We start from the raw sequence: 14,213 nt of genomic DNA, 5'->3' as shown, positions 1-14,213 counted from the left end.
GGACTTGGCAATGCTAAAACGCCATCTCATGTTATACTTTAGCAAATATTTAACTTCAACTACTGCAATTGCAACCTAAGATGAGTTATGGAACTCATGCACATGTCCATTAATCTTTGCTCTCTCTCTCTCTCTCTCTCTCTCTCTCTCTCTCTCTCTCTCTCTCTCATACACACACAAATGGTGGTATATGCTGAAAAGCTCAAGACTCTTCACTGCTTTTATTTTTTTGTTAAAAGCATGTTTTCTATGCTACCAAACTTGACACTATTCTCAATGTAGTTGCAAGTGTATGGACTCATTGATATATGTTAGTCATTTCATACATGTCAAACCTAAATTTGAATCAATTTAAAAAGTGAAGCCTTACTTTTTAGAGATTTTATTGTTAGAATTTGAATTTGTAAATATTACAATTGCAACTTTATTTATTTAAGGACCATCGGACTGGTGAGTTTCATTGAGGCTTGATTCAGTCCATCCTTAGCAAGGCTAGTTATATAAAATAAATAAATAAAAAGTGCTTGAATATATTTTTTTACTAGATTTAAAAAAATTTTACTTGCATTTGTTGAATTAGAGGGCCATTTTTTTTATAGTTCAATTATTTTTCTACTTGATTATCAATTCCTTATTTGAACTTTTATATCTAAGTGAAATGACATGATTTGATATCTAGCTGAGGTGTCATTATTTCAATCTTCATATTCTTTGCATTGTCTATTAATGCCACGCTCTTCATCGATGAGTTGCGTGATCAACCATGAACCTTAAACAAACACTTGAGATTTGTGAAACCTAAAGATTCATCAAACTTATTATTAAAGGAAAATAAGCAATGTTTACAAATACCAAAACTAGAACAATATTCCACTAGAAATCCATAATATTCATATTATGAAAATAACCAAAACTAATCATTCTAATTGAGGCCACTTAAATTCTTTGGCATGAGTCCACATCTAATCTAATCATTCCTACTCACCTAAAAATGTTTGGGGGAGAAAGGGTGAACATAAAGTCTACTACAGGCTATTTCGCATGATAGATCATCAAAATAAAGAATTTCAATTCAAAGATTCACTAGTTTTTGGTAGACAAAATATCATCAATACTGTTATATCACATGATGCAAACAACAATTTTTCAGATATATAAATTGTCAATAAATGAAGGGAATCACAACAATATTCCATAATCAATTCAAAACTCATTAAATATCACAAGAATATATTCAAACCTTGGATTCATTCAATGTATAAGGGGATCAAATAATTGCCCTGAGATCTATCTAAAATACCTAATGGAGCTTTATTGAAATATATCACCATCTTCTCATGCTGATAAACTAAACTGACACTATATAGGTAGTCGAATTTTAATTACTAGAGTAACCTTTGAACTTGCCCAATGATTCATAATAGTTTAAAATAATATGTTAATATTTTCAAAATAGTTTGCTAAATCAATGGTCTCAAATTATTTTCAAATTAACAGTTAAAATCCATAATAGATTTAGTAATGTGTTAACAGAATTATATTTCACAAAAATGACAGATGGTATCCAAATAGTAGATATCAACTCTTTTTAAATATTTCAAATTTGATTAAAATAGGAAAGCGAAAAAGAGAAAATACCTTGGCCGGTTCAACCACGGTTCATTAAAAAATCGATTGATTTTTTATCTTGAACCGGACCAGTTCTTGATTCAACTAGTTAGATGGAGCGATTCAATCCCAGTTTTCAGAAAACCAATAGATTTTATCCATGTTGAGGTTAGTTTAGTACTTCATTCAACAAGTACATATATATTTATTTGAAGTGTGTAAGCACTCATTGTTATTTAATTTATTATAGATTTATTGTGGGCATTTTTTGTCACCTTTATGAAGTAATTAGTATTGCCTGTCACATTTGACAGAGTGTTTTTTATCATTATATTAAGAAACATTTATCAAGTGATTAGTATCGCATAGAAATTTGGGGTCATTTTTTGTCATTGTTAAAGCAAATATTACGCCGGGGCCTGTTGCCTGTTCTTTTTCTGTTTTATTTATTTTTTACTTTCTTTTACAATTTCCTTTACATGTAAAATAAACTAACTTGTGCGAATAATAGAATTCCCTTGCAATATTTGTATTTGAGAGTGCAACAATATTTTTTAGTCATTTTTTACCTTTTTAGGACCTTAGAGCTATTCGTATTTCCCCATGATGAATTTTTGTGTCACTGCCACAGTATATCCCAAGACCAAGACCAGCATAAACTCAAACCTAGGGCTATAATCGAACTGAATCGAGTTTTGGAAAGCTCAAGCTTGTCTCAATTATAAACGAGCATGTTCATTTATAATTGAGCTGAGTATCTTGTGGCTCACATTAAGTTCACGAGCCTTATCGAGTTTTAATTTTATTTAATAAAGTAAATAATAAATTAAACTAATGATAAATTTATTTAAGAATTTTAATATTTAGTATATAATTATATAAATTCATGAAGTATTATAACTTTTTTATACATATTTTTCAATAAAATTACTTAAAATATATGATTTTGTAATTATTCTAAATAAATATATAAAAAATTTAAAGTATATATTAAATTATTCATGAATTTTTATACGAGCTAACTCACGAACTTATAATCGAGCAACTCACGAGCCTTATCAAGCCGAGCTTTGCCTAGCTCAGGCTTGGCTCATTTATTGAATGAGCTTTGAAAAAGAGCTAAAACGAGCTTTCATCAAGTCGAGTCCCGAATAACTTACGAGCAGCTTAGCTCATTTACAGCCCTACCCAAACCCAATGACAGAGATAGCCTACGAAGATATCAGAACAAGGCATCGATCCACTGCCATGATTAGGCTTTATAACATGACTTTAGGTTTTACTAACATGTATAATTAAAGAGTTTAATCAAACATGACTACTTTAGCAATAATGATTGTCTGTGGTAGTACTCGCAAGCATTGATATAAATGTAAATGTGGAGCGCAACCGTTACTTCAAGCTTTTATAGGGAAAGAGTTGAATTGGAAGACCCTTCTCTGGGATAGGCATAGGATTGACAACAATCTTTTCATCTGGAATCAGTTTCTCCCATTTGAACCTCTTCACAAGATTGTGCATGAATACAAGTATTTCCAATCGAGCATATTCCTTTCCAGGACACATTCTAGGCCCTCCACCGAATGGCACGAATGTGTAAGGAGCAGGTCCAGAGCCCTCAAATCTGGAAGGATCAAATTTGTTTGGTTGGGAAAAATATTCAGGATTTTTATGGGTCGAATATGCACTCCAATAGACCTGCATAAACAGATGATGAAAAGAAGAAAGTTTAACCAATAATGGAACAAATCAAAGTGCCAATTACACTCTTAATTTCTACTATTGTCATGTACCCAAAACCGAAAGAGAAGTAAAAGTTGAGGTGAATGATGAAGAATCAAGAATGGGATGTTTTAAGAAACTAACTATAACTTGTGACCTTCAAAATAATTAATGAAGTGTGGCTAAATGGTCAATTCTTAATTAATATGTAAATTGACCAACCTTCCAACCCTTTGGAATGGAGAAGCCCTGGTACGTGAAATCAGCCAAGACGTCCCTGAAAGCTCCTTGCACCGGCGGTGCAAACCTTAACACTTCACACGCCACGTTCCATGAATACTTCATCTTTTGAATGTCATCCCAGTTCAATACTTCGCCTGCCCTTTTGGATTTCGCAATCTCCATTTGCTCTGCACACACACACACACCCATATAAAAGCATTTACCCTTAATTAATGATAGATTAATCTTATTTTTAGTGATAAAATAAATTCATCGGTTACTCAATTACCAAAAAAAAAAAAAGACATGGATCCACGTATTATGTGGCATTGTTTAAGATTTAAACATTTTGTCACCATTGAAGTACGCACCATGATGACTTTTGTTGAAAACCATCCTTCTTCTATTGTTAAAAAATGAAAAAAAAAAAAAAGGAAAAATAATATTTCTTCTATTTATCTGTTTTTACCTTGGCTGGAAATGTTGAGATAGGAAAGAGATGGTATGGCAATACATCATGCATGGTTAGGTATCAAATTCAGGCCGAATACATATTTTTGTTCTATGTATTTTCATGTTTTTTCGTTATTTAAATTATATATTTTTTAATCAATTGCACACCTTAGTTAGAGCATACAACAAACACGCACTAAAATGCTCAAATTATTCCTCACACATGTGCAAACAACCACCATCTCTGCTATAGCTTATTCTTTCAGTGGCTGGTGACGAAACAAGGGAGGTGTCTTCTGACAAGTATAAAGGATGGAGCAAAAGGCACAATCGATAGCTATGGTAGAAGGTGTAGAGATCAATCGTCAATATAGGAAGGCGGAAGGTGAAGAGGCAAAGGCGTTGGTAGTGGTAGAAGGTGAAGAGGTAGGCGGCAACAGTAGTAGAAGGTGAAAAGATGAAGGTATCGGCGATGGAAAAAGATGAAGAGATGAAGGTGTTGTGCGAAAATGCAAAGGCGTTAGCAATAGCGAAAGGTATAGAGGCTGTCAATCAGGGAAGACGAACCATCGATGCCTTAAATTTTCCTTTTCGCCTTCCACCTTCCTCGACCAACGATGGTCTCTGCACCTTTCGCTATAGTTATTGACCTACACCTTCTTCTCCATCCTTTGAACTTGTCGCTAGCCACCTCCCTTACCTTGTCGCCGAGTGCTTCTTATCCTACCATATTGCCCACTCAACCTCTTTGCCAATCGTCATCTCCACCACACCTTTTCTTCCATCCTTTCTATGGCTACTTCCCATGCCTCATCGTCAGCCACTGAAGGAAGAAGTTGTGGTGGAGATGATAATTATTTACATGCGTGTGAGGGGTAATTTAGGCTTTTCAACGTGCATTTGTTGCATGCTCTAATTAAGGTGTGCAATTGATTTGAAAATATATAATTCAATGATATAATTGAAACAACGAAAATTTCATATAATCACACAAAAAAATGTGAAAATACAAGAGATAAAAATATATATTTGGCCATGAGATTCATGTTAATTAATTAATTCTATTAAATAAACAAACTTAAGATTTGGGGCTAGGAAGCTCTCTTTGATTTTTCAACATGCTCTCCATGTATCTTTTTGTCAAGATTTCAATTTTCTAAAACTGTTCTCCATGCATTTTGGTTAAATAATAATAATAATAATAATAATAATAATAATAATAATAATAATAATAATAATAATAAAGTACGGCAACAGTCAAAATATATTTCCATAAATAAATATTTATTCTAATCAAATCGCAATAGAAAAAACTCACCAATATTTATTAATAATATTGATAGTAATTTGTTTTATTTATTTTTTGAATTTTTTTTTTTCTTATTAGATTAGAGCCGGAAAAGTTACCGTCGCGAACTGCTTGGTAGACGTCTGGCAAGTCGGCGAGGTAGAAGACAATGAAAGCGCAGGCAGAGCTTGCAGTGTCATGGCCGCCGACCAACAACCCCAGTATCTTATCCGCAATATCCATCTCCGCCATAAACTTCCCATCCTCGTCGGCGGCGAGCAGCATGTGTGACAGAATATCCTGCGTCGGCGACGCCTTCCCCTCCGCCAACTCCGTCTTCCTCTTCTTAATGATGCCCAGAAGCATCTGGTTCCTGATGAAGTCGGAAGCCTTGATCGCCCGCCGGAACGGCGTCCCCGGCAAGTCCACCGGGATCGACAACAAGCCCTCCGCCAATAGATTGAAACGCTCCAAGAACGTCTCGATGTCACCGGGATCTTCCATGCTCAGAAAAATCCGGCAGGCCAGCCAGAATGTGAAGCGCTTGGCGAGCGGGAAAACGACGACCTGGTCCGTCTTCTCCCAGTAGGCGGCGAAGTGGCGCTGCGCAATGGAGTCCATTACGCCGACGTAGCGCTGCAAGGCCTCCGGCTTGAAGAAACACGGGAGCATCTTTCGCATCTTGGCGGCCTCCACTTTGGACGAGGTCTGGTTCGAAGAGGGGAAGATTTTGTTGACCGAAGTCGGCCACCATGACTGGACGAGCTTGTTCTCGTTGGAGAAGAGGAACTTGTGAGCCAGGGCGCCGCAGAAGACGACGGTGGGCTCGCGCATGAGATTGGTCTTGAAGATGGAGGAAGAGTAGTTGGCGACGCGGTCGAAGATGAACTTTTCCGGGTGGCCGTTCCAGCCGGCGGCTAGGTACTGGAAGCTCTCGCCAATGACCGGGAGACCGGTTTTTCCAGGTGGCAGGTGGTTTCTGGGCGTCCTGGTGCTCTTGGTGGCGTTGTAAAGGGAGAGAGAAACGACGAGAAGAAGAAAGGAGAAAAGCACGTAGAGATACAACAATGGTAGCTGTTGAATATCCATTTTCGTTTTGGTTGCGGGCCTGCGGCAAAATTACTAGAAGTTGGAGTCACACTCTGCAAAGTCGATCTGGGTGAGATTTATGCACACACGCACGCACACACTAATCTGTAGTTTCAATGTATGTGTGCGTGTATGTATATATATATATATATATTCTATTCTACATCCCATTCTTATAAACATTGGTTGAACTAATATACAGTGCGTTAGAGTTAAATGTATAATAAAAAACATATATAAATGTTGAATTTTGTGTTAATTGTGAAGTATTTTTGGATGATTATTTTTTGTACGGTGAATAATAATCTCACTAATACTAAATATTACATAAAATGTCAAAATTCTATATTGAGATAACCCTTCTAAAACATTAGGTGCCTCTCGTTGTCTGTGAGGTGGCTTTAATTAATTGGGTGGCTCATGATGGCGTGGAAGTGGAAAATTAATTGAAACAAGTCATATGTCAACTAAATGACCAAAGCACAGGCATAATTAGGCATTGACACAAAAGTAATTATCTTGGATAAGCTTGGAATATTTACTATATATTACCATTGTCACATTAAATATATATATATATATATTGAGACTTCATGGAGTGTGTGTTTTGTATATATATGCTTAAAATATTAGCAAAAACTAACATGGTCATAAGCATACGTACGTAGTGCATACAGATACGCAGTTTCAAAATATGACGGGACGCATTACGCATTGTGGCAACACCCGACCATTCCCAAGGAGATAGGCTCACGCAGGCTGCCTCATTAATTACTTTCATACGCACAGTTACTAGGAAGTTGTTGGCACGCAGACAACACAAATTGGGATAACAAATCAGATTTACATTTAATAGCATTTAGATTTCCAAATAATTTTAAAGTTAGATTTTAAATTAGAATATTTTCAGCCTTTGTTTTGTGTTTTTATTTTCATTTTTTGTGTTTAATATAAAATTGATGTTCGTAATTGAGTGTAATATGTGCTTATTAAATTTAAAAGTAATAATTGTGAGTTCACTAAAATAGGCTAAATTATTAAAAAATTATCAAACTTTTAGATTTTTTTTTTAATTTTTACTAGAATATCAATATAACATCTCGGTAATTCAAGGACGAATAATAATTATTAACTTTATTTAAAGTGATTATTAAATATTTGTGACTTGAAGAAATTTAAAGAGATGAAGGTAAACTTAAAGTCAAGTGGTTGTGCATAGTGATGTGTGTATGTTGTCATGACAATGTATAAAAATGAGAAGCAAACAAACAGATAAAGGATAAGCAAATACAAGATTTACATGGTTCGATCACAATCTATAATTTACGTCCATGAGGAGAGACAAATAATTTTACTATGAAAAAAATGAAACAATACAATTTCTTGATTTCTCTCAAATCCAGAAATCCTGATTACACCCTTAATTCTTTTTCACCTCATCTCTAATTACATGAATGAGAATATATATATATATGGCGATTTGGGCCGCTCCATTCTACCACAACTCTCATAAAAAATTCATATTTGAATTTTGTCTCAAATTATTAGCTAGGGTCGGGTCAAATAACGGGTTTCATCCTGAAAATCAAGACATATTTCAATATATGTGCAAAGATATATATAGTATATAACATATAATAAATATATATTAATTAATACGGAATAAGTGGATAGAGAATATAATATATGTGAATGTAGTGGAAAGAGAAGAGAATTGACAGGGAGGCGGTGGAGTCGGCAGTCTTAGAGTGCATATAAAGTTGTAAGTGTGAATATAACATGAATTAATCTACTCTGCAACGAGGAATTGACAAAGAGAGTTATTAAAGGAAAAAAAAAATTAAAATACCCACGTTTACTTTATAAATTTATAAAGTGAGTCATTGTCAACTGTTCTCTCCTTTCTCTTTCCATGATCGCCAATATAACTATTACCTTGTTGTCATTGCCTCATCAATTGTCACTGCATTTTGAAAGATATAGCTATGATCAGCAAGGCGGGGTGATGAAGTGAATGCAACAGTGGAGGAGCCACATTTTGGCCAGTTGAGGCATTGGTCTTAGTTGATTTTTTTTATTTATTTTTATTTTATATATATATTATTATAGATAATTATAATTTTTATAATTTGGCCCAAATAATTCTTTCTTGGCTCCATCATTGGAAAGCAGCGACGATTACATCGGCGATCATGAAAAGAGAGGAAAAAACAGTAGACAATGATCCATTTTGTAAATTTACAAAATGAGCAAAAGTATTTTAATCTTTTTATCCTCTCATGACTCTCTATCAACCTCTAGCACGATCCATATAACATAAGGAGAAAATTGGAAGCAGCAACGGGGACGGATGGCGGCGGACTTGAGCCTCCATTTTATTTTATTTTTAGATGAAACTTCTTGCAAGGTCTTGCTTTCTTCTTCAGTGTGCGTGGAACGCACTGTAACGCCCCCTCCTTCTCTCTCTCTTACTCCCTCTCTCGTTTAATTGCAGAAGGCACGCTGGCCGTGCGATGCAGTGGGCTGGGCGACCCACTTCTCCTTCTTCCTTCCAATTTTCTTCTCCATTCCTCCTCTTATGTCCAGCCAACTAGTAATGGTACCCAAGGTACCCAAGTAATGGTATATATAATAATAATAATAATAATAATAATAATAATAGCAATAGAAGAGTTGTAAAGGAGAGGGCAGCAGCGTGAGGCAGCCGCGTGAGCTGTTCCGCGCGTTCGTTTCTTCTTTTTTGTAGGTACTAGGTAAGACTTTCGCTCCATCACCTTTCTTCCTCTTTTCATTTGGTCGGGAGACTCATTTTATTTATATAATTGTTTTTCATCCATTGTCACACGTACACTTAACTCATTGGAACACCACAAATATATATATATATAATGACGTAATATTATAGTCACGTTAAATATTAAATATTGAGACTTCATGGTCTGTGTTTATTGTGTATATATGCTTAAAATGTTAGCAAAAACTAACATAGGAAAGTGCTACTATTCTTAAACGTCATCATGAAGCATACGTAATACATACAAATTAATACGCAGTTTCAAAATATGACGGGACGCATAACGCAATGTGGCAACACCCGACCATTCCCAAGGAGATAGGCTCACGCAAGCAGCAAGCTACTCATTAATTACATTCATACGCACAGTTACTAGGAAGTTGTTGGCATGCAAACAACACAAGTTGTTAGCAAGCTGCCTCATTAATTACATTGAGTTTAATTTGTTTTAATTTTATAATAAGTAAATGTCTCTAAATTTCTTATAATTTGGGTCATTTACACAAAGATTCTTTGTGATTTAATAATTCCTTTAAAGTCTCTTAATTGTGATTTATTGTTTTTGCTCGATTATTATTTCTATTACTAATGATGGTAAATAAGCTCTAACAAATATAATTAATTAACTAGCTAATAGCATAAATTATATGAAGTATAATTGTAGAAAATTAAATAATCTAAAATTAAAGAAAAAATAATTACCTAATTTGAATGCTCATTATTTAGCTCATCAAATATTGTGAAAAAATTTATTTTATCATATATTTCAAAACTTTTTTATTACAAATTAATTTCAAGATTCTCTAACCTATTATTGATCGATATAAAGTAAAGAGAATTTCTACTTATAGTAGAAACTGTGTATTGTATGAGGTGTGCAATCTAGCTTTTAAATATTTATTTAAATAAATAAAATAAGAACAAATTAAATAATTTTCATATATATAATTAGAATAATTATGTCTTTAGTAAAATGAGAAATTATGTATTTATGCTAAATAAATGCTAATTATTGGGTATAACTAAAGTTAATTAAAAGTCCTAACTTTATGTAGTATATATATCAGATAAAAAATAAAAAAAATTGAATGTTAAGTAATCATGTCATTAGAAAAAAAATTATAAAATAAACTTTAAAACAACAACCATTGGATTTATTTTTTGTAATGTAAAATCACTGTTTTTAAATTAAAGATACATGTATATTCTCTTATGGTTCAATGTTAATTAATTAACTAACTAAATACAAATTAAATACAATTTCTTGAATATATTTCCTTTATATCCTCTCACAAATTGATCAATTAAGTAACCACATTTCCTTTTTCATCTTCAAATTTGAGATTATGTAAAAGATAAGGTTACTGAAGTTCAATTTTCAATTTTAAGTTTTAAATTTATTTTTAGTTTTTTGTTTTGATAGTTTATTTTTAAAAAATTGAAAAAGCGTTATGTTTATCATTCTGGAAAACTATTTTTCAAAACAAAATACTAGAAAACACGTTTAATTTAAAATTTAAAAAAAAATTATTTTATAATATTTTATTTAATAAATTTAATTATTTAATAAATTAAAACAGTTTAATACTAGTATATTATTAAGTAATATATACATTTTGAAGTTGGTAAATCTTACAATATTTTTTTCTTATTACAAAAATAAAATACAAACAAAAAATAAATTAACTTTAGCAAAAACAAATAAGAAATATAGAAATAAGAATTTGAAATAAACTCAATAAGAATGAGAAAATGTGAAAGATAAACAATAAACAAAAACTCGACAATAACCTATTTTATAACAAGAAGCATAAAAAATATTGGCATGATATTATTAAAAAAAAAAAACCACTAAAGCCAACTCCTAACTAGATCCACATTTCATTCCCTATTATATTATAAACAATTCACTATATATTTTTAACTTATCTCGAAAATTGTGCGTGCTTCAACCAAGCCTCATATTCTCTATTCTATTTCACTCACTATTTTATTTATTTATTTTAATAAATTTTAATTCTATTTATTTTATCTTATCTATAATTTTACACATACACAAAATTAATAATCAAATAAATAAATTAATAACTAGATACACAAAATAATCAGATACATGCATAATCAAAATAATTAAATACGCACATACACAAAATCAATAATTGAATATATAAATCAATAACTAAATACACAGTATCAATCATCCAATACATTGATAAATAAAAAGAATCAAAATCCCACAAACCCGCTTTTAAAAATTTGGTCTCCACTTTGTGGAGATTCCAATCCAAAATTCAAAGGAAACCCACGAAGCAATCATCGATTACGAAGCAACCCACATCACCACTATTGCTACTCGTGCTCGTCGCCATCGCCGCTGCCACTATTGCTTTTCCTCACCACCACTGCTCGTCGCCGCTACTATTGCTCTTCGCCACCGTCGCTGGTTCTTTTCCGACCGATTCAACTTGCCTTGAGTCTGGCCACCACTGGATCTGGTGGTCGTTGATGGCCGTTGAGGGGGGGAGAGATGGCCTCCACCGAATCGACTACGCTGTTGATAACCATTGTGTTCAACTATGCAAGATGGAGAAAAATAAAAAAAGAAAAGAAGGAAGAAGAGAAGCTCTCATAGAAGCTGGCTCATTTTCTGCATTTTGGATTTCCTTTACAAAATTTTTTCTTGTGTTTCGAAAATGCGTTTTTAAAGACAGCAAAGTAAACACATTTTGAGTGTTTTAGAAAACTAAAAACTGAAAATAGTTTGAAAATAACAAACAGAACGCAACCTTAAGATTTGGATAATAGAAATTGAAATCGAGCCAAAAGAAGAGTTTTAGTTACTAATTAAAGATCTACACCTTGAAATTATGTAGGAAGAAATCAAACCTCAACCTATTAATTACCAATAATCTTTTCACAAATAATAAAATGAATGTCAACCAAAATATGTTTAGTGCGAGCATGATAATTACTATATAAAAAAAAGGATTTTTTTTAAAAATAATTATAATTAATTCAACTTTAATTGTTAAATTAATTCCTTCTCCCTTGGTTGCTCTAGTAGATCTCTTAACCCATTTTTATTTGGTTAATCAAGTTCATACCATTGATTATTAGAGAGACTCACCCTTAATCCATTTACAAATGTCACCATTTATTATAAAATCATAATGAAGGGTGATAATCAACGTTTCAATGCGTCTAAACATGTTTAGATCAAAATTTGATGATATTATTAGTTTAATCTCTTTTTGAGTCATTTTTAGCAAAAAAAAATTAAAATAATACTAGTTTTTACATTATTTAAAAAATACTACTAGTTTCAAACTATTTAAGAGCATGCTACAAACTTGCCATGTCATGTGGGGAAGGACAATTAGGTGAGAAAAGCTCGCTACTCCCAATAGTGATTTTTCTTGCCCAATTGACCCAGTGTAGTAAGACACTAAGATTGAGCTTTTGTAACTCGTTACTCAAAATAGTGAGTTGAGTCTCACTACACTAAGTAGTGAGTTTTCACTAATCTTACTACAAAGAGTAACAAGATCACTTACACCAAAAAGACGGTGTCACTAGCTTGTTTAAAGTTGCAAGATTGAAGGTTGAATTCAATCTCAGTCTTGCATCTCTATGTCTTCCTAAGTAACGATTTACAACTTTAGTTTGGTTAAACTTGCTGGTGACTATACCCCCCCCCCCCCCCCCCCCCCCCCCCCTCCTCTGCCAGTGACTCTCACTATATCCACAACTAGATCGATGGGACAACCTTCTTACAATGATGACTAGAATGAAAAGGACAAGACAATAACTAGATGAACTGCAATTGCAATGTCACACTAGCTTCGTCATTGTTGTCGACCGACAACCACCATGGGCTCGGTATCAGCATCCTTTCAGGCGTGAGTCATTCCCTATTATCGGCACTGAAGTTAGCAGGTATCTTCGTGCCTATTTGCTTTACTAAAATTAGATTTAGGGTTTATAATTTGGGAAATTGAACTAGGGTTTGCAATTGGGTTTTTTGATTTAGGGATTGCAATTGGGGTTATTCGATATAGGTTTTGCAATTTGTGTATTGGTTTTAGGGCTGGGGTTAATTAAAGGATAGTTACTGCATTTTTGGGTTTCTTGATTTGGGATTGTTTGGTTTGGGGATTTGATTTATGGTTGTTTGATTATTTTGTAAATATGACATATAAATATAACATATTTATCATTATAAATATGACGTTTATAATTTTGTAAACTTTTATACGAGGTACCCATATACCATTGGTTGCAAGTATTTACTTTACATATGGTTTGGATAAGTATGGACTATTAATGATGTGCCCTAATATTAGATTTAAATGATATTTATTGGGCATAAAACATTTGATGTATCTTTGTATATAATTAATAGCAATTTTATCTTCATTTATTACTCTCTAATTCTAGTATGGATGAGTTTTTAGATTTCCTATAAAAGATCTTATTATTAAATTGTTAAGAATATGTTGACGAAATTCTTTGGTAACAAGATTTCTTAAATGTTCTTAATCCTTTAGATTTTTTAAATAAAGACTTTGATTAATCAATTATGGATTATCTTGTAAGTTTACTACTTTGATTAGTATATATTACTAATGATAAAGAGTGGTGAGTTATATACCACAAAACATGTGATGCTTATAATAAACTCATGAGTGGTTGTAAGTTACAACACACTAAACATGACGTTGATAACATATCACATGACAAAGTGGATAATGATTTTGTTAACAAGTTGCGATTGTGTAACTCAATCCTCTTATTTGAAATAATATATTTGTCTTATGTATTGGTGTATTTATAAGATTTATTAATGAACAGACTTATCCAATTACAAGGTGCGAAATGTTCATCGTGCGGTCTTGTAATCCTGGTACATGGAAACAAGTGCTTGTCGATAGGATCTATTGCCTTCATTATAATGAAGTAAACATCCTATGCGATTTTTTTATTAGTGTGATAAGAGAAGTCCTTAGCTAAGGCATGAATGATTGGAAAAGAGTTTTT

General features: G+C 32.8%; 1 protein-coding gene across 1 annotated transcript; it reads right to left on the bottom strand.

The window, feature by feature from the left end:
* Positions 1 to 3,000: 3,000 nt before the first annotated feature.
* Positions 3,001 to 6,382, bottom strand: LOC127805635 (cytochrome P450 716A75-like). The gene is made up of 3 exons (XM_052342385.1): positions 5,413 to 6,382; positions 3,553 to 3,740; positions 3,001 to 3,306 (listed from the first exon to the last, which is right to left on the bottom strand). The coding sequence occupies exons 1-3, from the start codon at positions 6,380 to 6,382 to the stop codon at positions 3,001 to 3,003; spliced, it is 1,464 nt and encodes a 487-aa protein (XP_052198345.1).
* Positions 6,383 to 14,213: the final 7,831 nt, after the last annotated feature.

This window comes from Diospyros lotus, chromosome 7 (genome assembly GCF_014633365.1).
Source record: "Diospyros lotus cultivar Yz01 chromosome 7, ASM1463336v1, whole genome shotgun sequence".
NCBI lineage: Eukaryota > Viridiplantae > Streptophyta > Magnoliopsida > Ericales > Ebenaceae > Diospyros > Diospyros lotus.
This window is presented reverse-complemented; position numbering and strand designations above follow the sequence as displayed.

What these genes read in the sequence shown, in the direction of transcription:
- LOC127805635 (XM_052342385.1), bottom strand. Translation starts at nt 6,382, where the DNA reads ATGGATATTCAACAGCTACCATTGTTGTATCTCTACGTGCTTTTCTCC. An exon ending in CTACCAAGCAGTTCGCGACG is followed by an intron (nt 3,741 to 5,412) that starts GTAACTTTTCCG and finishes GTGTGTGTGCAG; the next exon opens with AGCAAATGGAGATTGCGAAA. An exon ending in CCATTCCAAAGGGTTGGAAG is followed by an intron (nt 3,307 to 3,552) that starts GTTGGTCAATTT and finishes CTGTTTATGCAG; the next exon opens with GTCTATTGGAGTGCATATTC.